General features: G+C 41.7%; 1 protein-coding gene across 7 annotated transcripts in view; it reads left to right on the forward strand.

Annotated features, from left to right (window-relative positions):
- Positions 1 to 22,481, forward strand: part of SNX29 (sorting nexin 29) — a 768,639-nt gene that overhangs the window by 325,873 nt on the left and 420,285 nt on the right. For all 7 annotated transcript variants that reach the window (XM_049902690.1, XM_049902693.1, XM_049902691.1 and 4 more), the window contains one exon: positions 1,635 to 1,763. In XM_049902690.1, coding sequence (XP_049758647.1) covers positions 1,635 to 1,763 — 129 coding nt within the window. The remainder of the gene's footprint in view (positions 1 to 1,634; positions 1,764 to 22,481) is intronic.

Here is a 22,481-nt window from a genome sequence, read left to right on the forward strand (position 1 = left end):
ACCATCTGACTGCCTGAAGGCAAGTCTCTCACCTGCCAGAACCTTGTCTTGCTATGGGGTGAACAACAGAGGTAGTGGTCTGCAACTATCAGCTAACCTGCAAGCACAGTTACGATACCTTACCTGGGGTTTGGAGATGATGTATGTACACATATGTACATGCATATGCACGTGTATGTGTGTTCATTTTGGCCCCTTATTCTTTCACTCAGAAGGGGAATTAAGGATCCATGGTGATAGCCAATCTTGATTCTTTTTTTTTTTTAAAAACCTTTCAGATCTTAATTGATAAGCTTCTCCTTTGTCTTTATGGAAACCTATAAAAGCAAACAACCATACTTTTCTAAAACAAAAGGGTATTTTTTTTGTAATAAATACATATGGAACAAAACATTTGCCATTTCAACGTTGTTCACGAGTACAGTTCAGTGACATTGACTGTGTTCATCATGTTGTTCTAGAATCACCATTATCTGTTTCCAAATTTTTCCATCAAAAAGATATTTTTTTTTAAAAGGAATCGAGACAGGGTGATTTTCCATCTGAAATAAACTTTCAACAAAGAGCTTGTAGACACTGTGGGATTCTTTTTCCTTATCCCAGCTGGAGCGATTATCTTGGAGGAAGCTGTAGGTTTTGTCTGGCCTTGTGAAGAACAATAGTCATTGCCTGTTGTTAATTTCTTCTCCTTCCGAGAGAAGGAAAAAAAATCATAACGGTTGTGTGTGTGTGTGTGTGCTCCCAGGGATCAAGAGGGGACTTTTCTCAACACTTTGAAGGAACACCAGTGTTGGGAGAGTTCAGTTAATAATGGGGGAGCCAGACATGTTTGCTTATATCCTGACGTCATGGAGCAAGCGTCTTCTGAATTTAGCATGTGGACACACCCAGACTGATAATTGTTTTCTAGAAATACCCACTTTAGGTACAATGCAGTAAACGGTCAGCAGAACCATGTGTGGCTCCGTTCTTAGTAGTACTTTTTGATTATCTCTAGAAGAGCTGTTGTCTTCTCCCTTATCTAAGACAAGGAATGGCACGCAAGCGAACATATTGAGTAGGCTTAACAATGTGGGAATGTAAAACATGCCTATAGATACCTATCGCTCATGTAACCTGGAGATGGCTAATGAAATCTCAGGTTAAAGTATGTTTTGTGGGTAGTGGTGGGAATGACATTAGACTTCTGTCAGATAATCTGAGCATAATGTTTTCATGCCTCATATATTATCTTTTGAGCCTCTTCTGGCATCCCTTTCTTTGTTAAGTCTCCTATCCAATGTGGCTGGGCCAAAATGGCGTCAGTTTAATGTGCTGCACGTTTGAGTGGCCTGTCTTTAAAGGGACTTACCTAGGATTTTCTGGTGATGTAAACTGTTAGATGACTTGCCTGCTCCCAGGCTGTCAGGAGCAAAGAGCCTGGGCCACACGTGATTCTCTAGGGCCCATCCCTCTGAGGCTGCTGACCATAGTTTGGGATCTCCTGAATCGAGGTAGACTTGAAGTATGGTTTATGCAGATTCTCGTGGAATATGAATGAGTTAGGCCTTGATGTATTAGGTAAATAACTATGTTCTGGGTTTAATGGACGCTGGGTTGATAGCATCTGAACTAATGGGGCCCATTCTTTGTAGATCTCTGCGGAACCTGCTTGATGGTGAGATGGAACATTCTGCTGTGCTCCGGCAAGAGATGGACACGTTGAAAAGGAAAGTGGCCGAGCAGGAGGAGCGGCACGTAGAGAAGATTCAGGCGTTGGCCAGGTAGGAGGGCCAGCAGGATGGAGATGTAGGCGAGGGAGGCTTTGCTAGAACCCCAAGCACACACCTTTCACTAGCACCTTGTAATTAAAAAAAAAAAAAAAAAAGACAGTGGCAAATGGACATAAAGTTTATGTATTTGAAGTTTTAATTTAACTTATTTCATTGAATAAAAAATGCATGTGCACATGGCTCAAAATACAAAGGATTAAACTGTGCAGGTTTCTTCTCTCTCGACCCCAGCCCCCCAGTTTGTTTCCTGGAGGTGGCCAATGTTACCAATTCCAGGGACTGTCCGTGCTTTGTTGTTGTTGTTAGGTGCTGTCGAGTTGATTTTGAATTGGAGGGACCTGAAGGTTGCACATGCACTTTACATTTTAGAGATTGTTCTGTGTTGGCGAACATGGGGGCTGCCACCTTCTTTAGCTCAGGGTATTTCACTGACTGCCTGAAAATTCATTTCATCGGTCCACCAAGAGGTGGGCATTGAGGTTGTTTTCATTCTTTTGCTGTTACTGGTAATGCATGGTGACTAACTTTTGTGTTTGTCCTTTTGTTCCTATGTGAGTGTATTTGTTGGAAAAATTCCTGCAAGTGGAATTGCTGGGTCATAGTGTCACGCATTTGTAAGTTGGACAGAGATCATCAAATTGCCCTCCATGGAGGCTGTGTTACTTTCCTTGAGCTGCTGTAACAAAGTACCACAAACTGGGTGGCTTATAAGAACAGAAATTAATCGCTTGCAGCCCTGGAGGCTAGAAGCCTGAGATCAGGTTGTCAGCTGGATTGATTCCTTCTGAGGGCTCTGAGGAAGAAAATTGTTTCCATACTTCTGTCATAGCTTCTGGTGATGGTCTGATCCTTGGAGTTTCTTGACTTGTAGATTTTGTTGGTTGCCATCGAGTTGATTTTCTAGTCATAGTGACCCCATGTGACAGAGCAGAGCTCTTCCATAGGGTTTTCTAGGCTGTAATCTTTATGGAAGTAGATTGCCAGGTCCTTCTTCCATGGAGCCACTGGGTTGGGTTCGAACCATCAACTTTTTCCGTTAGCAGCTGAGCACATGACCGTTTTGCTACTCCAAACGTCTGTCTCCATCGTCACATGGCACTCCTTCCTGTGTGTGTCTCTCTTTGTCTCTTTTCTTTCATAAGGACCCTGCTCAGTTTGGATTAGGACACACCCTACTGCACCGTGCCCTCATGCTATCTTAAGTGATGACATCTGCAAAGACTCTATTTCCAAATGCCACATTCACAGGTACTGAGGGATGGGGACATCAGCATATCTTTTTGGGGGACACAGTTCAACCCAGAACAGGGACCAAGACAGTGTGTGTTCCCCAGAAACTTGTGAAAGGTCTTACTTCTGTCCAACCATGTCCGCAGTGTGTGAGATCCAACTTGTGGGTCATTGATAATATCACAGGTGAAATATTGTACTGGCAGAATATTTTCCATTTCTCTAACAGTCTGGTTGAGCCTCTTTTTACTTGTTTAGGAGCCATTTTTATTTCCTAAGTCACTGTGGCATTATCAGTAATACTAAAACACTGAAGACAACACCAGTGTCCACCTATTGGTGGACTGGTTAAATGAACTTTTGGGCAGTCAGACAATGAAGCACCCTGAGCTACTAAAAAGAAGATGGTAGGCCCGTGTACACCAATACAGAACACTCTCTAAGATTAAGGCACACAAAGTTTCTATCTTATTAAGGAAAAAAAAAAAAAAACAAACTCTGAAAATTCCAACTCCCCTGAAAACATCCATACTTCCTGAATTTGTCTGTACGCTGATGTATTTTTACAAACTGTGTTTAGAATCTATAGCCTACCATCTTTTAGTCTACCCTGTCCAGTATTTACTATTGCAAAAGCAGTTTTTGTTGTTTCCACATAGCTTTTATTGGTAACTATTTTTTTTTAGTATCTGGATATGGTATTTTACCAAGGTAATGTACCATATTGGAGTCCCTGGGTGATGCAAAATGGTTAAGTGCTCACTGAAAGGTTGGTGCTTCAAACCCACCCAGAGATGCCTCAGAAGACAGCCCTGGCGATGTGCTACTGAAAGGTCACAGCCTTGAAAACCCTATGGAGCAGTTTTACTCTGCACACATGGAGTCACCATGAGTCAGAATCGACTGGACAGCAACTAACAGCAACAGTGTACCATTATTAAATGAACCGTTTTCGATTCTTGGGCGTTTGAGCTGTTTCTAACTGCCTCCCTCATTTAGGTAAGATAAGAAGTGTATTTCCATAAGTCTGTGAAAGAGATGACAAAAAATTCTTGGTTGTTCTTTGGAATCACCTTTAAATAATACCAGGAGATAAATGTGTCTTGTAGATGTGGGTAGAGTAGTCCAGAGTTAAGTAAATTTACAGCAGCATTGCCCCCCTTCTTGCTGGTAGATGATCTGAATGGCACTAATGTGATTTTTACATGTGTACATAATGAAAAGTTGGCACGATGATCCCACATGTAATCTTTATTCTTTGAGCTTCTCTCCTTTCTTCCCATTTTGAAATGATATTTCCAGAGCATCAGAGATAGTGATTATTGTAAAATACAATAATAGGTGCTTTAATGGGCATTTTCTCCCTGGACCACCATTCTACCTAGCCACGCGAGGGTTCTGTGGCATAATTGTATTTGACGTTCCCAATGAAGACTAAAGTCTTTGGCAGTTCCGATTCTGAATCATCAAAGACAGAATTATATTTCCTGCCATTTTAATGGATTGTATTAGGAGTCAGATTAGTCCCTATTTAATTATTTGCACATTGTGTGTTTCTGAGAGAATTGCTTAACTGCTGCCAGTGTGTATTTCCTTATCTATGAAATGGAGAGGATAATGTTGTGACACCACCCACCTTCAAGGACTGAATGGAGAGGAGTGTGCGTGGAAAGACATAAAGCACGGGACATGAACAAGCTATTTTAAATGTATTTTATAGTAAGCGTGTTTCTTTTTTTTAAATTTTTATTGTGCTTTAAGTGAAAGTCAGTCTCTTATACAAAAACTTATATATACCTTGCTATATATTTCTAGTTGCTCTCACTCTAACGAGACAGCACACTCCTTCCCTCTACTCTCTATTTTTGTGTCCATCTGGCCAGCTTCTGTCCCCTCTGCCGTCTCATCTCTTCTCTGCACAGGAACTGCCCACATAGTCTCAAATGTCTACTTGATCCAAGGAGCTCACTCTTCACCAGTATCATCTTCTATGCCATAGTCCAGTCCAGTCCCTGTCTGAAGAGTTGGCTTTGGGAATGGTTCCTGTCTTGGGCTAACAGAAGGTCTGGGGACCATGACCTTTGGGGTCCTTCTAGTCTCAGTCAGACCATTAAGTCTGTCTTTTTACAAGAATTTGAGGTCTGCATCCCACTGCTCTCCTGCTTCCTCAGGGGTTCTCTGTCAGGGCAGTCTTCGGTTGTAGCTGGGCACCATCTAGTTCCTCTGGTCTCAGGCTGATGTAGTCTCTGGTTTATGTGGCACTTTCTGTCTTTTCGGCTCGTAATTACCTCGTGTCTTTGGTGTTCTTCATTCTGCTTTGTTCCAGGTGGGTTGAGACCAATTGATGTATCTTAGATGGCCACTTGCTAGCATTTAAGACCCCAGATGCCACTCTCCAAAGCGGGATGCAGAATGTTTTCTTAACAGATTTTATTATGCCAATTGACTTAGATGTCCCCTGAAGCCATGGTCCCCAAACCCTGCCCCTGCTATGCTGGCCTTTGAAGCATTCAGTTTATTCAGGAAACTTCTCTTCTTTTGGTTTAGTCCAGTTGTGTAAGCGTGTTTTAATATATGATCATTCTTGGGAAAATTTTAGCCCATGAATGGAGAAAAGAACAACAATTTCTTAACCAGACAGTTTTATAAACTGAAGTCTCCTCATTTAAACAATGGTTAGCTAAGAATTCCAGGGGCCTAAAAGTTTGCAGTTGGCAGGTAGAAGGAACATCTGTAAACAACTTCACAAGGAGAGAAAAGGAAGGAAGCTAATAGAGCGGCTGGATTTGTAAGTTTTGCACAATTTGATTGCTGACCTGTTCCAGACAGTTCACCTTTGCCACTTCTTGGAACTTTCTTCCTGCTTCTGCCCACAAAGGGGCGGCTGTTAGAGTTGTCAGGCAGTGTACCTTCCCGGTCAGTTGTTGCCTGGGGACTAGGGGTGCTGTATCTAATCTGGGTATAGTTGGGGTGGAGCAGCAAAGCATCACAGGCTGGAAGGCAAGGCCTGTGTATGTGTATTGGGTCCACCCTGTTACCAGGCCTGGTGTGTTCAGGTTGCAGATTCCATAATGCAGGTGTTTTGCCTAGTGATTTAGAGCACAGGCCCTGTTATCAGACAGCAGGAGTGAGATCAGGGCTTTATTGCTTACTAGCTGTGTGATCTTAGGCAAGTTACTTAACCTCTCTGAATCTCAGTTAGTTATAGAATGAGATTAAGAATACTCTTTACCACATAGAGTTGATGCATGGTTAAAATGGGAGGCCGTATGTTAGCTCAATGAATGTGCTCAATAAATGCGCAATGAATGTTAACTATCATTGTCATTTTTCTTTAATGTAATAATTATGTCACTAAGATACTTTGCCAAATCAAATTTTTATTTTAACAGCAGTGGTGGAGTATTTCAGAATCATAAAAATGAAATTATTTTTGCTTTAAGTATTGTAATACAAACAAGTGTCTCTGTGTGTGTTTACTAGCTTTAAGTATATAGCTGTAAAACTGCAACATCACTGAGTCAACCTAGCATTTGACTACATGTTTCTTTTGCTTAAAAGTAATGGCTTTCGTTTCTGCTGTCATATCTCAACAAAGAACAAGGCTATGCACTAGCCCAGTGCTTTCTAGCCCCAAGCAGCAGCTAGGTCCTGATGGAGAAACATTATAATTAGTAGTATTTCAGGTTATGTAAGTCGCAACCCTAAATAATTGATTGCCTTATTTCCTGTTGAATTAAGAAAACTCAAGCTACGAGACAGATGTTGAAAGAAAGAAGACATGATAAGAAAAGTTTTTTAAAAAAGAACGTGAGAACTAGAAATGAAAGAAATTATTTAAAAAAAAAAGACAAATTTACCGTATTTTTATGCAAATAATGCACACCTTGTATCTGTTTGCCAACCGCATGCTCCCCACATAAGGTATTTTTATAAGTGCTGTTATGCCAGTTTTTTTTTTTTACATGTTGCTTAAGAAAATTAGCATAGTGCACATACAAAAATACTTCATGGGGGGAGGTGCAGTTGGTAAACAAACATAGAAGGTGTGTGTTATTTCGTTATTTGCACACACAAATTCAGTACATGGAAAGTGCCTTTAGGGAGAGCAAGTGAACTGTGTTGTTGTATTATTGTGGGGACATTTTCTGGTTTTGCTCATTGTGTTATTTTCCCCAAACTTGGCAGCCTAAAGCAGCATACATTTGTGATCTTCTACAATTGCTGTCAGTCAGGAATCTGGGAATGACTTATCTGAGGGGTTCTGACCCAGGGTCTTTCACAAGGTTGCAGTCACAGTGTTGGCTGAAGCTGCAATCATCTGAAGGCTGGACAGGGGCATGGAAGGGTCACTTTCAAGCTCACTCATGTGGCTTGTGGCAGGAGGCATCTGTTCTTTGCCATGTGGGTTTCTCTGTAGGGCTGGTTTCAGCATGGCAGCTGGCTTCCCTAGAGTGAATAATCTAAGATCAAGAGAGAGCACACCTGTGTCTCTTTTATGTGACCCTTTGCCTTGGTTCTTTGGAAAAACATCTTGAGAGATTTTTCCCCTAAGCCCTGAGGAGTTACCTTCGTCCTAGTTTTCTACCCCAGAGGGTTTGTTACTTTTGTACAGGTTCATTGGCACTTCCTGGATAAGCTGTAAACAGTCTGTAGTTTGATACTTTTTGTCTGATCCTAGGCTGCAGCCTGCCCTGTGATTGGTATGCACCTTGCAGGTATTGGCCAATAGACTATGGAAATAAAGTATCTGTACCCTGTTATGCAAGTGAAGTGTCTGTGGCCTACCGAGAGGGGATTGGTCAGTTTGTGGACCTGGAGGGCCGTGCCTAGAACTTGACAAGGAGTTGTATATATATGCAGTCAACCCCACAGAGGCTTTACAGACAGAAAGAAGCAGTAAGATAGGAAAGAAGGAGCAAAAAGAAAAACAAGAGGTAAGAGAGAAGAAGCAGAAAGAGAGAGAGAAAATGAGAGGGAAAGTAAGGAACCCCCTAAAAGAGTTGTAACATGGGTCAAGGGCTGTAATGCTGAATTTGGCAACAGGCCTTTAAGGAATTTTGCAGTAGGGATGGCTCTACAGGCAGAGAGGCTTGGGGGCTGAGAGGATCCTGTCCTTGAAGCTGTGAGGAGACTTGCATGGCCTGAGAGGAGCTGAGAGAGCTGTCCTGAAGTGAAGAAGGGAGACTTTATTAACATGTCTCCTGATCCCGATCCTGAGCTGTAGCCTGTTGATCCTGATCCCAAGTTGTACCCTCTTATTTCCTTAATAGACCACTTGCCTGTAAGTATGGTCTGTGAGTTCTGTGACCATTGCAACAGATTATCGAACACAGCGGAGAAGTAGTGCCATGGGAGGGAAGGCTGATATCAGAATTGGCAAAAAGGTTGGAAACTGGAGGTATGTCGGACTTCCATCTCATAGGAGTCAGTGTTGGGCTGATTCTGGTTATTATTCCCTCTGAAGTTAGACAGGTTCTGACGCTACTATTACTGCTAGCACAGCTATCACCATTTTACAACACTAAAGGTGGACCCTAATCTTGGAAGTCACACACTATCATTTCTGTTACATTCTATTATCACACCAATCAACCCTGGTGCAGGGTGTGAATAACACGAGATGGGGATCCTTGGAGGCTATCTTGGAGGCTGCTTACCACATTGATTAGACTGTCGTTTCCCACTGGAAAATCTTCCTTGGTGGACTATTCCTTATCTCAATTCTGTCTCCATGTGGTTTAGTGGGGCTAACCTCATGACTACCCCTCCCAGGGTTCCAGAGAAGAGAAGATGATCCAGGACTGGACAGTCAGCTCCTTCCATCCCTTGGCCACCATGATTGGGTCCCAGAAAGTCCTGTGACCAAGCTGAGCTGATAAGGGCCGATTACAACATTCTTGAGAGGATATGATGTAAGCCAGGAGTTGTTGGCAGCTTTCTGTAGGATCGCTGTGAGTTGGAATAACCGAATGGAGTGAGTTTGGTTTTTTGGGTTTCTGTCTCTGTAACTGGGTGGCAAGATGCTGACTCCAAAGGAGAAGACACAGTGGAGAAATGGAGGAAGAGAGAAATCAACAGATTCTGATGATATCATTTAAGCTTCTTTCATGATTTCATTTTAGGGAAGACCCAGCCTTTCCTGAAGCTGTTTTACCTCTGGACTTTTCAACTATGTGAGCCAATAAACTCCTTTTGTTAATTCAGTCAGTTTGCAGCTGGCTTTCTCAGTTCTAATCATAAGAGTCCTGACTAACCAGGCTTTCCTTGTTTGGGTATTAGGGATTGAATCTCTGAGTTGAAGTAAAATTGTCCCTTCATTCAAAACCTGTCAGGTCCTTGAAGGAACATCCAGTTTATAGTGACTCACCAAGGGCTGAAGAGAAACATTCTGAAGGAGATACCCACAGGATTGTTTTACAAAGTCTGCTCAAGGCCGTTACTTTCTTTCTGGACCAGCCTTTTATTATTTTATCACACCTTTTCTCTCCTATTGAGGAATTTGGTGCAGTGAAAGGAACATACTATTATTTGTTGTGTGGCTGGAGCCCATTCACTTTACCACTCTGAGCCTCTTGTTGTCATCAGTTTAAACATTTAAAAGGGATCAGGGTGGTCTAGGGTGGGGTGGACAATGGCCTTTTCTTCCTGTTTCATGTGAGGTGACCTCACACAGGATGTGTCTTGGTTACTGCTGGGCTGGTAATGCTGTGTCTAATCCTTAGCTGGGGTGGCAGCATAGACATAACTGTGATCCTGGCGCTGTCACTTGCTAACTTCTGAAATCTCAGTTTCCCCTCCTGTAAAATTGGGAATGATAATGGCAGCTAACATTAACATACTTTTGGTGGCAGAAACCCAAACCAAGTTAACTTGGGTCAACCAGGGAATTTTTTGTGGCTGTAATGGAGAAATCCAAGAGGGGTCACTTCCTAGAGGCATCATTGGACCCAGGTGCTCAGGCGATGTCAACCACTCTCCCCTACTCTTGGCTGTGTGGTCTTTTCGTGTTAGCGTGAGTCATAGGTAGGCTCAGCACACAGCAGCAAAGAAGGCCTCTGGTAGCACTGAGCTTTGTGCAGGATCCAAAGGGAAGAGCCGCCCTTTCTCCTACTGTCCGTATGTAACATTTTAGGAAAGACTTAGTTGGGCATGTTGAGCCAGAAGTGAGCAGAAGGCCATGATCGACAGCCTACCAGGTCCCAGAGTCAGGCAAAGGGCAGACAAAAAAGCATGTCATACTTCCTTATAGGATTGTTGGCAAGATTAGATGAGCTTATGATCCTAAAAGGAGTCCTGGTGGCACAATGGCTAAGCACTAAGCTGCTAACTGAGAGGTCAGAAGTTCAAACACAGCAGTGGCTTCACAGGGGAAAAGACCTAGCGATCTGCCCCCGTGAAGATTACAACCTAGGAAACCCTATGGGGCAGTTCTGCTGTCATATGGGGTCACTGTGAGTTGGAGTCAACTTGACAGCAAACAACAACAGCAACAATGATCCTAAAGCCTTCAGTGGAGCTCCAGGACCATAATAAGTGCTCAGTAACTGTTTTTTTTTTTTTTTTTTTTTTAACTGTTATTCAATGCCTTCTCCTTGGCTGATGCCTTGGCTGTGGGTGGCGAGCAATGCTGAGGCAAGATCAGAATCTCGTGGGTCCTCCCCTTGTCCAGGTTTCCCTCTGTAATGAGCATTTTAGGTCCTTTGGCCTTCGTTTTACCTCCAGCACCTCTGGGATTTTTCCAGCCCAGCCTGCCCGGTGTGTGTCCCTTTGTTTATTTGTCCCCGTGGGGCTGCTGCGACAGTATCTGGAATGTGAGACTAAGAACTATCTGCATGATCTTCAAGAGAAGGTTGGATGAGGACCACAGGACTCCTGCTGAGATATCTGTCCAGCCCCCTTGAGAGACCTTTACTGACTTTCCATGAAGGCTTTAGATCTCACTTTCTGCCCTAAGGCTCAGTCTCAGCTTTTTAAAAAAAATGATTGGAGTAATATAAAGATGATACCTTTTGTGAAAAAGGCCAGTAAATTTTCTTTAGTGGCCATCAAAATGTAACGACTATATTTTTATCACAAGAGGCAAATGGTCAGAGTTGAGAAGGTCAAACATGGGACATGGGCTTGAATTCTGAGCCTGTCTTGGGTATAGGGATAGCCTTTGGTACCAGTGGTCTGCGTCCTTTTATTACCATCTCCTCAGCTGCAGTACATGCTTTGACACGGAAAACCGGTAGGTTTCATCCTGTTACCAACCCTTATTGGTAGTGGCTGCCAGAGATTCCTGGTTAAGAGGATCCTGGATCTCACTTGGGCTCGTCAGGAAGGAGTTTTTTATTGACTAGCAATGTCTGCCATGATCATGGGAAGGAGAAGTAGTGGCAAGCATGCTCAGAATTTGCCATCCCTATGCCAGCACTGATGGAGCAGTGGAAACAGATAAAATCTCAAGACCAAGATGGTTTTGTTGTACATGAAACTGAAAAAAGGGAGACGTTGCCATTCTTTTATGAAATCCCCATTGTTCAATTTTGTCTGGTAAAAGAAACATACTCTGGAGGAATATCTTAAACCCACTACGTAAAACAAAACAAAACTCTGCCCTAAGGGTGAGTAAAAAAAAAAAAAAAAAAATTTTTTTTTTTTAAGGGTGAGTAGAGACCAGAAATAGACCCAGTTTTGGTCTGTATGTCCTTCAAAAATTAATACTTGCATTGTTGTCTAATCTTAAAAGCCTATGTTTATGGACTAAGAGTTGGGGGAGAAGAGAAGGATTCTTTCAACTAGTAGAAGAGTTGCCATAGTGAGCATTGTATTGCCTTCCTAAAAACCCTGCCCTGTACTTCTCCCTCACTGGGGTATTAGCCATGGCTTGATTGTTTTCTTGGCTGGTGGAGGGGATTGAACCTTCTCAAGCACAAAAGTTCAGCCCTGATTTGTCTAACCTGGTCAAGATAATTCTATTTCCTTTCCACAGTTGGTCCAGGAACCAAGGCTTGGTCTAACTAGGAGTGTTCTTGGACTTGGTGCAGGAAATAGGCACATGATCTAACTCTGGCCAAGGAGACACAGTTGAATGTTTGCTGGGAACTTTGGAGGAAGATGGTCTCTTGTCTCGGTGCCTGGGGTGGCTCCATCTTCACGACCATGTGCTGTGAAGGTGTAAAGACTGGAATTGATTTAGCAACTTTACTACCACAAGGGGAGACACACTTCGGGTGAGGCTTATGCTACATCTTGGAATGGAGAGGCAGGTGAAAGATTTGGGTCTTATGACATCACTGGGCTGCTGAATTCCCTCACCCTTGAAACAGATCTACACGTCCTGACTTTCCAGTTATGTGGGCCAATAAATCCCCTTTGCTGTTTAAGCCAGTTTGAGTTGACTTTTCTGTTTCTTGAAATACCAAGAACACTCATTGATACAGAAGGCTCTGCCGGTCTCCTGCCTGATCACAGGTGATAGATCCTTGTGATAGATCTACAGGAACCATTGTTTAGCCGTAGTGTTAAATACGATTGACAGTTTTATGTCTGTATTTTCATTCATTTATTGCCTGTCTTCCCTTTCAGATTGTCAGCATTATGAGGGCAGCTACCATACATTTTTGCTTACCTTGTTTCCCTTGCACCTAGCAAGCAAGCTGAAGTCTTTCCATCCTCGCTTCTAAGGATCATTCTGGTTGTATTTCTTCTAAGACATACTTGTTTCATGGAGTATTGAGCATTCCTCGCTGACACAGTTCAAATGCACCAGTTCGTCTTCTCTCTTCCTTATTCATTGTCCAGCTTTCACATGCAGGAGGCGATTGCAAAGACCATCGCTTGAGTCAGGCGCACCTTAGTCATCAAAGTAACATCTTTGTTCTTTAAACCTTTAAAGAGGCCTTTTGCAGCAGACTGGTCCAGTGTAACATGTCATTTGATTTCTTGACGCAGCTTCCATGGATGTTGATTGTTGATCTGAGTAGCATGAAATCCTTGACAACTTCAATTTTTTCTCCAGAGACTCAGACTACAAATCACCTACACAAATGGCCAGCAGGACAGTTGAAAGTATTGCAGGATGTAGGTTGATTCTTAGTTGTGTGGGACTGCCTAGCGCTCTCCAGGACAGCTGTTACCCTGGACCCCCACTCTCAAAATGCTGGTGGCAACTTACCATCATTTTGATACTCAGAAGTGTCACCATAAATTTTTGATGCATCTCTAGAGGGCAGTACTGTTCTCAGTGAGAGCTACTCTTTCAGAATTTTCCTGAAAGTTCTCTTTTTCAAGACCATTTGCAAATATACCATCAGGATTTTGTATTCAAGAGCCTGCTGGTCCCTTTTTAACTGCCTGTTTCTTTTAGAGCCCTTGGCCAGGGACTGAGCCCTGTTGATACTCAATTTCAATATTATCTGTTAAGCTTCCACTGTGTGTCTCGTGGCTCTCCTGTCACTTCTGTTTGGGCACAAAGCATCCTTCCCAAGGTTGCTGGCTCTTCCACTTGACTGAGTCCCATTAGCTGAGTGAGTTGTGCCTCTTTGTCATCCTTTAGCACACACCTTGTTCATAGCTGACAGGTCTTTAACAACTTCAGAGCAGCCAAGGAGAGTTGAGTGCATGGAGTGGGACTGGTGTGTGAGGACAAGACGCACATATCGGGGCAGGAGACTAGATGGCTTGGGAGGAGTGGTTTTTCTGAATACTGTGGAAGATGTATTGAAGGATGGATGGTTAGTTAATATTCATTTGTTCATCTGTTGATACATTCATCAAACGTTTATTGTGCTGTGCTAAGCTTAGTCAGTCAAAGATGATAAAGATAACAGCTGCTTCTCACCTCTCTTGTTAGTTGCCACCGAGTTGATTCTGACTCATGGTGACCCCATGGGTGCAGAGTAGTACTGTGCTCCATAGGGTTTTCAAGGCTGTGACCTTTTGGAAGCAAATTGCCAGGCCTGTCTTCTGAGGCTTCTAACCTCTGATGTTGTTAAAACCAAAAAACCTTTCACCGTCGTGTCAATTCCGACTCCTAGCGACCCTACAGGAAAGAGTAGAACTGCCCTATAGAGTTTCCAAGAAGCGGCTGGGGGATTTGAACTGAGCAGCTGAACTCTTACCACTGTGCCATCAGGACTGTCTAATGTTGTTAGGTGTCATCAAGTCAGTTCTGTCTGATGTTGTTAGGTGTCATCAAGTCAGTTCTGACTCATAGCAACCCTGTATGGCACAGAACGAAACACTACCCAGCCCTGCGCCATCCTCACAGTTGTTGCTATGTTTCAGCCCATCGTTGCAGCCAGTGTTCCAATCTGTCTCTTTGAGGGTCTTCCTTTTTTTTTTTAGCTGACTCTCTGCTTTACCGAGCACAATGTCCTTCCCCAGGGACTGGTCCCTCCTGATAACTCCTAGGCACTGATGATTGTGGAAAGGACGTATAAACAAACATTTTAACCTTTTGACTGAGGAGTTCATATGCTCCAGGTTAGTGGCCTTTCTTGTTCTTGTTGTTGTTAGGTGACTTCAAGTTGATTTTCGAATCATAGAGATGCCATGTGACAAAACTGCCCCACAGGGCTTTCTTGGCTGTAATATTTATGGAAGCAGATTGCCAGGTCTTTGTCCTGTGGAGCCACGGGATGGGTTTGAATTGCCAGCCTTTCTGTTAGCAGCTGATTGCTTATTGTGTTACCAGGGCTCTTTAGTCTTAAGCAGAAGCATAGTGTAATGGGTGTGAGTCCTGCCTTTGTAGGGTGCAGGCTAGGGTGAGGTGAGTGAGGCATGTAGGGTGCAAAATTCCAGGAGGCGCTCACTCTCGGGGACAGGCATGTTTCCACCACTTTTGGATGTGTGCTCTCAGATGGCTCTTTTACCCCTAATGCTTCTCCTCCAGACATTTCTGTCTTAGTCATCTAGTGCTGCCTTAACCGAAATACCACAAGTGGATGGCTTTAACAGAGAAATTAATTTTCTCACAGTCTAGTAGGTAACAAGTCCAAATTCAGTGCGTCGGCTCCAGGGGAAGCCTCTCTCACACTGTCGGCGCTGGAAGAAGGTCCTTGTCCTCAGCCTTCCCCTGGTCGAGGAGCTTCTCAGGCATAGGGACCACATGTCCAAAGGACACGCTCTGCTCCTGGTGCTGGTTTCTTGGTGGTATGAGGTCCTCAACTCTCTGCTTGCTCCCCATTCCTTTTATCTCTTTAGAGATAAAAGGTGATGCAGGCCACACCCCAGGGAAATTCCCTTTACCTTGGATGGGGAGGTGGCCTGAGTGAGGGTGGTGTTACAATCCCACCCTAATGCTCTGAACATAAAATTACAATCACAAAATGGAGGACACCATACAATACTGGGAATCATGGTCTAACCAACTTGATACATTTTTGGAGGGACATAATTCAATCCATGACAACAAGAGTCTCTCCCTTGTAGATACTATACAAGAAATAATGCATGAAAAGTGCTAAGCACAGTGCCCTAGGTAAGGACTTGGTGAAAGCCTGCCGTGGTTATTATTATTGGTTTTGTGGAAGTATGTTATTTCTCCATTTCAGGGCTGCCAAGAGTCATTTTCTGGAGTTAATCAAGCCTGCTGTTGCTCAGATGTAACTAGCTTTCTCATAAAGAATCGTCTGGGTTGAAGAGCTAAATAGTTACTTAGACTGTGCTGTACATAACAGTCATCTGGGGAGCTTTTAAAAAATAATACTGTCCAGGCTGCCCTGCCAACCAATTAAATAGAGATGACACCCAGACTTGTCAGGTACATTCCAATGTGCAGCCGAGGTTGGGAACCAGTGGCTTAGAGCAGCGCTTCTCAAACTTTAATGTACCACAGAGCACCTGGGGATTGGGCTAGAATCCATATTTTGATTCAGTTTCAACTGTTTCTTGAGTTCTTATAATAGTGGTCTTATACAATATTTGTCCTTTTGCAACTAATTAATTTCACTTAGCATAATGCCTTCCAGGTTCCTCCATGTTTCACAGATTCCTCACTGTTCTCTGTCGATGCATAGTATTCCATTGTGTGAATATACTGTAATTTATTTATCCATTCATCCATTGATGGGCACCTTGGTTGCTTCCATCTTTTTGCTGTTGTAAACAGTGCTGCAATAAACATGGGTGTGCATATATCTGTTCGTGTAAAGGCTCTTATTTCTTTAGGATATATTCTGAGGAGTGGGATTGCTGGATCGTATGGTAGTTCTATTTCTAGCTTTTTAAGGAAGTGCCAAATCAATTTCCAAAGTGGTTGTACCATTTTACATTCCCACCAGCAGTGTGTAAGTGTTCCAGCCGCTCCACAGCCTCTCCAACGTTTCTTATTTTGTGTTTTTTGTATTAATGCAAGCCTTGTTGGAATGAGATGAAATCTCATTGTAGTTTTGATCTGTATTTCTCTAATGGCTAATGATTGTGAACATTTCCTCATGTATCTGTTAGCTACCTGAATGTCTTCTTTAGTGAAGTGTCTATTCATATCTTTTGCCTGTTTTTTAATTGGGTTATTTGTCTTTTTGCAGTTGAGTTTTTGCAGCAGCATGTAGATTTTAGAGATCAGGCGCTGATCAGAAATGTCATAGCTAAAAACTTTTTCCCAGTCTGTAGGTAGTCTTTTTACTCTTTTGGTGAAGTCTTTGGATGAGCATAGGTGCTCGATTTTTAGGAGCTCCCAGTTATCTAGTTTTTCTTCTGCATTCTTAATAATGTTTTGTAAACCATTTATGCCATGTGTTAGGGCTCTTAACGTCCCTATTTTTTCTTCTATGATCTTTATCGTTTTAGATTTTATATTTAGGTCTTTGATCCATTTTGAGTTTGTTTTTGTACATGGAGTGAGGTATGGGTCTTGTTTCCTTTTTTTGCAGATGGATATCCAGTTATGTCAGCACCATTTGTTAAAAAGACTGACTTTTCCCCATTTAACTGTTTGGGGGCCTTTGTCAAATATCAACTGCTCACATGTGGGTAGATTTATGTCTAGATTCTCAATTCTGTTCCATTGGTCTGTGTATGTGTTGTTGTACCAGTACCAGGCTGTTTTGACTACTGAGGCTGTTTTGACTACTGTGGCGATATAATAGGTTCTTAAATCAGGTGAAGTAAGGCCTCCCACTTTGTTCTTCTTTTTCAGTAATGCCTTATTTATCCAGGACCTCTTTCCCTTCCATATGAAGTTTGTAATTTGTTTCTCCATCTCATTAAAGAATGTCATTGGGTTTTGGATCGGAATTACATTAAATGTATAAATCGGTTTTAGTAAAATAGACATTTTTATAATGTTAAGTCTTCCTATCCATGAGCAAGGGACGTTTTTCCACTTATATAAGTCTCTTTTGGTTTCTTGCAGAAGTGTACTATAGTTTTCTTTGTAAAAGTCTTTTACATCTCTGGTAAGATTTATTCCTAAGTATTTCATCTTCTTGTGGGCTACTATAAATGGCATTGTTTTGGTGATTTCCTCTTCGATGTTCTTTTTGTTGGTGTAGAGGAATCCAACTGATTTTTGTATGTTTATCTTGTACCCCGATACTCTGCTGAACTATTAGTTTCAGTAGTTTTCTGGAGGATTCCTTAGGGTTTTCAGTGTATAAGATCATGTCGTCTGCAAATAGAGATACTTTTACTTGTTCCTTGCCAATCTGGATGCCCTTTATTTCTTTATCTAGCCTAATTGCTCTGGCTAGGACTTCCAGTACAATGTTGAATAAGAGTAGTGATAAAGGGCATCCTTGTCAGTTCCTGATCTCAAGGGGAATGCTTCCAGGCTCTCTCCATTTAGGGTGATGTTGGCTGTTGATTTTGTCTAAATGCCCTTTATTATGTTGAGGAATTTTCCTTCTATTCCTATTTTGCTGAGAGTTTTTTATCATGAATGGGTGTTGAACTTTGTCCAATGCCTTTTCTGCATCAATTGATAAAATCATGTGATTCTTGTCTTTCCTTTTATTTATGTGGTAGATTACATTAATTGTTTTTCTAATGTTGAACCATCCCTGCATACCTGGTATGAATCCCACTTGGTCATCGTGAATTATTTTTTTGATATTTTGTTGAATTCTATTGGCTAGAATTTTGTTGAGGATTTTTACGTCTACGTTCGTGAGGGATACAGGTCTGTAATTTTCTTTTCTTGTGGTATCTTTACCTGGTTTTGGTATCAGGGATATGCTGGCTTCATAGAATGAGTTTGGTAGTATTCCGTCCTTTTCTATGCTCTGAAGTACCTTTAGTAGTAGTGGTGTTAACTCTTTCTCTGAAAGCTTGGCAGAACTCTGCGGTGAAGCTGTCCGGACCAGGGTTTTTTTTTTGTTGGGAGTTTTTTGATTACCTTTTCAATCTCTTCTTTTGTTATGGGTCTATTTAGTTGTTCTACTTCTGTTTGTGTTAGTTTAGGTAGGTAGTGTGTTTCTAGGAATTCATCCATTTTTTCTAGGTTTTCGAATTTGTTAGAGTACAGTTTTTCATAGTAACCTGATATGATTCTTTTAAGTTCAGTTGGGTCTGCTGTAATATCGCCCCTCTCATTTCTTACTGGGTTATTTGCTTCCTCTCCTGTTTTTCTTTTGTCAGTTTGGCCAGTGGTTTATCAATTTTGTTGAGTTTTTCAAAAAACCAGCTTTTGATTTTGTTAATTCTTTCAATTGTTTTTCTGTTTTCTATTTCATTTAGGTCAGCTTTAATTTTTATTATTTGTTTTCTTCTGGTGCCTGTGGGTTTCTTTTGTTGCTCTCTTTCTATTTGTTTAAGTTGTAGGGATAATTCTTTGATTTTGGCCCTTTCTTGTTTTTGGATGTGTGCATTTATTGATATAATTTGCCTCTGAGCACTGCTTTTGCTGTGTCCTAAAGGTTCTGATAGGAAGTGTTTTCATTCTCTTTGGATTTTCTGCATTTCTTTATTCCATCCTTAATGTCTTCTATAATCCAGTCTTTTTTGAGCAGGGTATTGCTCAGTTTCCAAGTGTTTGATTTCTTTTTCCTGCCTTTCCTGTTATTGATTTCCACTTTTATGGCCTTATCAAAGAAGATGCTTTGTAATATTTCAATGTTTTGGATTCTGCTAAGGCTTGCTTTATGACCTAATATGTGGTCTATTCTGGAGAATGTTCCATGTATACTAGAAAAGAAAGTATACTTGGTTGCTGTTGGGTGGAGTGTTCGGTATATGTCCATGAGGTCAAGCTGGTTGATTGTGGCATTTAGATTTTGCGTGTCTTTATTGAGCTTCTTTCTGGATGTCCTGTCCTTCATCGAAAGCGGTGTGTTGAAGTCTCCTGCTATTATTGTGGAGCTGTCTATCTCACTTTTCAGTGCTAATAGAGTTTGTTTTATGTATCTTGGAACCCTTTCATTGGGTGCGTAAATATTTAATATGGTTATATCTTCTTGGTGTATTTGTCCCTTTACTCATTATATAGTGTCCTTCCTTATCCTTTCTGATGGATTTAACTTTAAAGTCTATTTTGTCAGAAATTAATACTGCCACTCCTGCTCTTTTTTGATTGTTGTTTGCTTGATATATTTTTTTCCATCCTTTGAGTTTTAGTTTGTTTGTGTCTCTAAGTCTAAGGTGTGTCTTTTGTAGGCAGCATATAGATGGATTTTGTTTTTTAATCTGGATATCACTTTTGAAGGCCACGCAGGGAAAGCCATGAGGAAATGTTTGACTGTGTCCTTATTTTTCACATCCTTTCCTGTTCTTTCCCACTTAGGCTGTCTCCAGGTTTTATCTTTCTTTCTGTAAGAACAGTGTTTCCTTGAACATATTTTTTCATAAAACTTTTCCTGCTTTTTAAAAAAATTTCCTTAAGCTAGCTTTTGGAAGTAGAATTTCCGTGTTAGAAGGTAAGAATGTTTATAAAGGCTCTTGATTCATATTGCCAAAAATCTTTTCAAAAAGGAAGTCTTACCTTATGCCTCCTCAGTGGGGTGTGAGAAGGCCTGCCTCCTTGTCATTTTTTTTTTAAATTGTGGATATATATCTATGTTTATATGTATATACACACGTACAGAGAGAGAAAGAATATATATATTTATATACACACACACATAAACCAAAAAAAAACCCCAAACCCTTTGCCATCAAGTTGATTCCGACTCATAGAGACCTTATAGGACAGAGTAGAACTGCCCCATAGGGTTTCCAAGGAGCACCTGGTAGATTTGAACAGCCAATGTTTTCATTAGCAGCTGTAGCACTTTATCACTATGCCACCTGGCTTTCTGTATGGAGTGTGTATTGTATATATGTATATATGTGTGTATGTATATATGTATATATATTCGCGTGTATATGTGTGTGTGTGTGTGTGTGTATATATATATATATATAAAAGCCGTGGTGGTGTAGTGGTTAAGAGTAAGAGCTCGGCTGCTAACCCAAAGGCTGGTAGTTTGAATCTACCAGCTACTCCTTGGAAACCCTATGGGCAATTCTACTCTGTCCTATAGGGTTGCTATGAGTCGGAATTGACTTGATGGCAATGGGTTTGGTTTGTAGATATATATGTGTATGTGTATATACATATGGAAACCCTATGTGTACATATATATAGAAAGAGAGGGTATATATAGAGATAGAGAGAGAAGATCTATATATCTATGTAGAGAGAGAGAGAGGAGATATATATACATAGAGGAGATATATACAGAGAGAGAGAGAGGCTATGTATATATGTCTTTATACACACACATATATATATATATATGAGCCCTAGTGGTGCAATGGTCAAGAGCTAGGCTGCCAACCAAAGATGGGCAGTTCAAATCCACCAGGCCCTCCTTAGAAACTCTATGGGTCAGTTGTACTCTGTCTTGTAGGGTTTCTATGAGTTGAAATCGACTCGACGGCAATGGGTTTGGGTTTTTTTTGGCTTCTACATATAGATGTGTGTGTATATGTGTGTGTGTATATATGTCTATATAAAAGTAAAACATTTGCTAGTTTTTACATGCATAGTTTGGAAACACCAATTATGCCCATCATGTTGTGCAACCGTTACCATGATCCTTTTCCAGATTATTCCACCACCGTTAACAGAAACTCAGTGCCTCCTAAGCAATGGCTCCCCTTCTCCCGCTCTCTCACACCCCTGGTAAACACTAGTAAGCTTTGGTTTCTGTGCATTTGCCTAGTTCACATAAGGGAGATCATGGAGTATTTGTCTCTTTGTGATTGCTCCCTGTCATTTAAAAATTTTTTTAAATTTATTATGTTGTTATTGTTGAAAATATACACAGGAAAACACATATCAGTTCAACCATTTCTACATACAATTCAGTGACATTGACTACATTCTTCAAATTGTACAGCCATTCTCACCCTCCTTTTCTGAGTTGTTCTTCCCTCATTAGCATCAACTTACCGCCCCCTAAGGTGCCTGCCTAATTTTTTGAGTTGGCGTTGTCTATCTGATCCCACATAAATGGATCTTAAAAGCTCCTTGTCAGTTTTAATGGCTGCAGAGCATCCCACAGTTACTCTTTGGGCTGCTTCCAGTCTTCCATGAATATAGATAAGTTGAGATGAGTATCCTCATAAATGCAGGTCTTTCTCTCTCTGTCAGTTTCTTTCCTTAGTATATATTCCCAGGAGTGGGATTACAGGACATAGGGTGCGAATGTTTTAATAGCTCAGGTTATGCATGAATGAGTGGGAGGAGCCACTTACTTGCTAGAGCTTGAGCCCGTTCCCTCATCAGTCATCCTGTCTTGGCTCCTGTGTTTGGGATTGTGGAAGGTGAGGGCATTCTTGGCATGAGTGAGTTTCATCCAGCTGGTTATTTTTGGGGGGCCAGCAACATGGGGTTCCTCTAAAGGTTGTTGTTGTCATTGTTAGGTGCCGTCGAGTTGGTTTGGCCTCATAATGACCCATGCACTACTGAACAAAGCACTGCCCTATCCTGTGCTGTCCTCACGATTGTTGCTGTGCTTGAGCCCATTGTTACAAGGAACTGCTGAATGCGTTAATGTCTAAACTTAGAATTATGGAAGCACCTTCTGAAACACCATGGACAGTGGAGAGCCATGTAAATTCCTTCATATCCCTTTTAGAGTTTTATGACTAATGGAAGTTTCCTAGATATTACTCCATATGAAAATGACAGACAGCAGCATAATGGGAGAGGATCGGGAGCGTCCTAAGCCATTGCTTTCAAGTCGATTCCTACGTATATCAATCCTGTAGGGCAAAGTACCACTGCCCCCATAGAAACCAAACCAAACCAAACCCAGTGCCATTGAGTCGATTCTGACTCATAGTGGCCCTGTAGGACAGAGTAGAACTGCCCGTAGAGTTTCCAAGGAGCGCCTGGCGGATTCAAACTGCTGACCCTTTGGTTAGTAGCTGTAGCACTTAACCATCACACCACCAGGGTTTCCCAACTGCCCCATAGGATTTCTTTATGGAAGCAGACTGCAAAAGCTTTCTCCTTGGAATAGCTGGTGGATTCGAACCAGCTGACGTTTCGATTAGCAGCTAAGC

The sequence above is a fragment of the Elephas maximus genome, chromosome 12, assembly GCF_024166365.1.
Source record: "Elephas maximus indicus isolate mEleMax1 chromosome 12, mEleMax1 primary haplotype, whole genome shotgun sequence".
NCBI lineage: Eukaryota > Metazoa > Chordata > Mammalia > Proboscidea > Elephantidae > Elephas > Elephas maximus.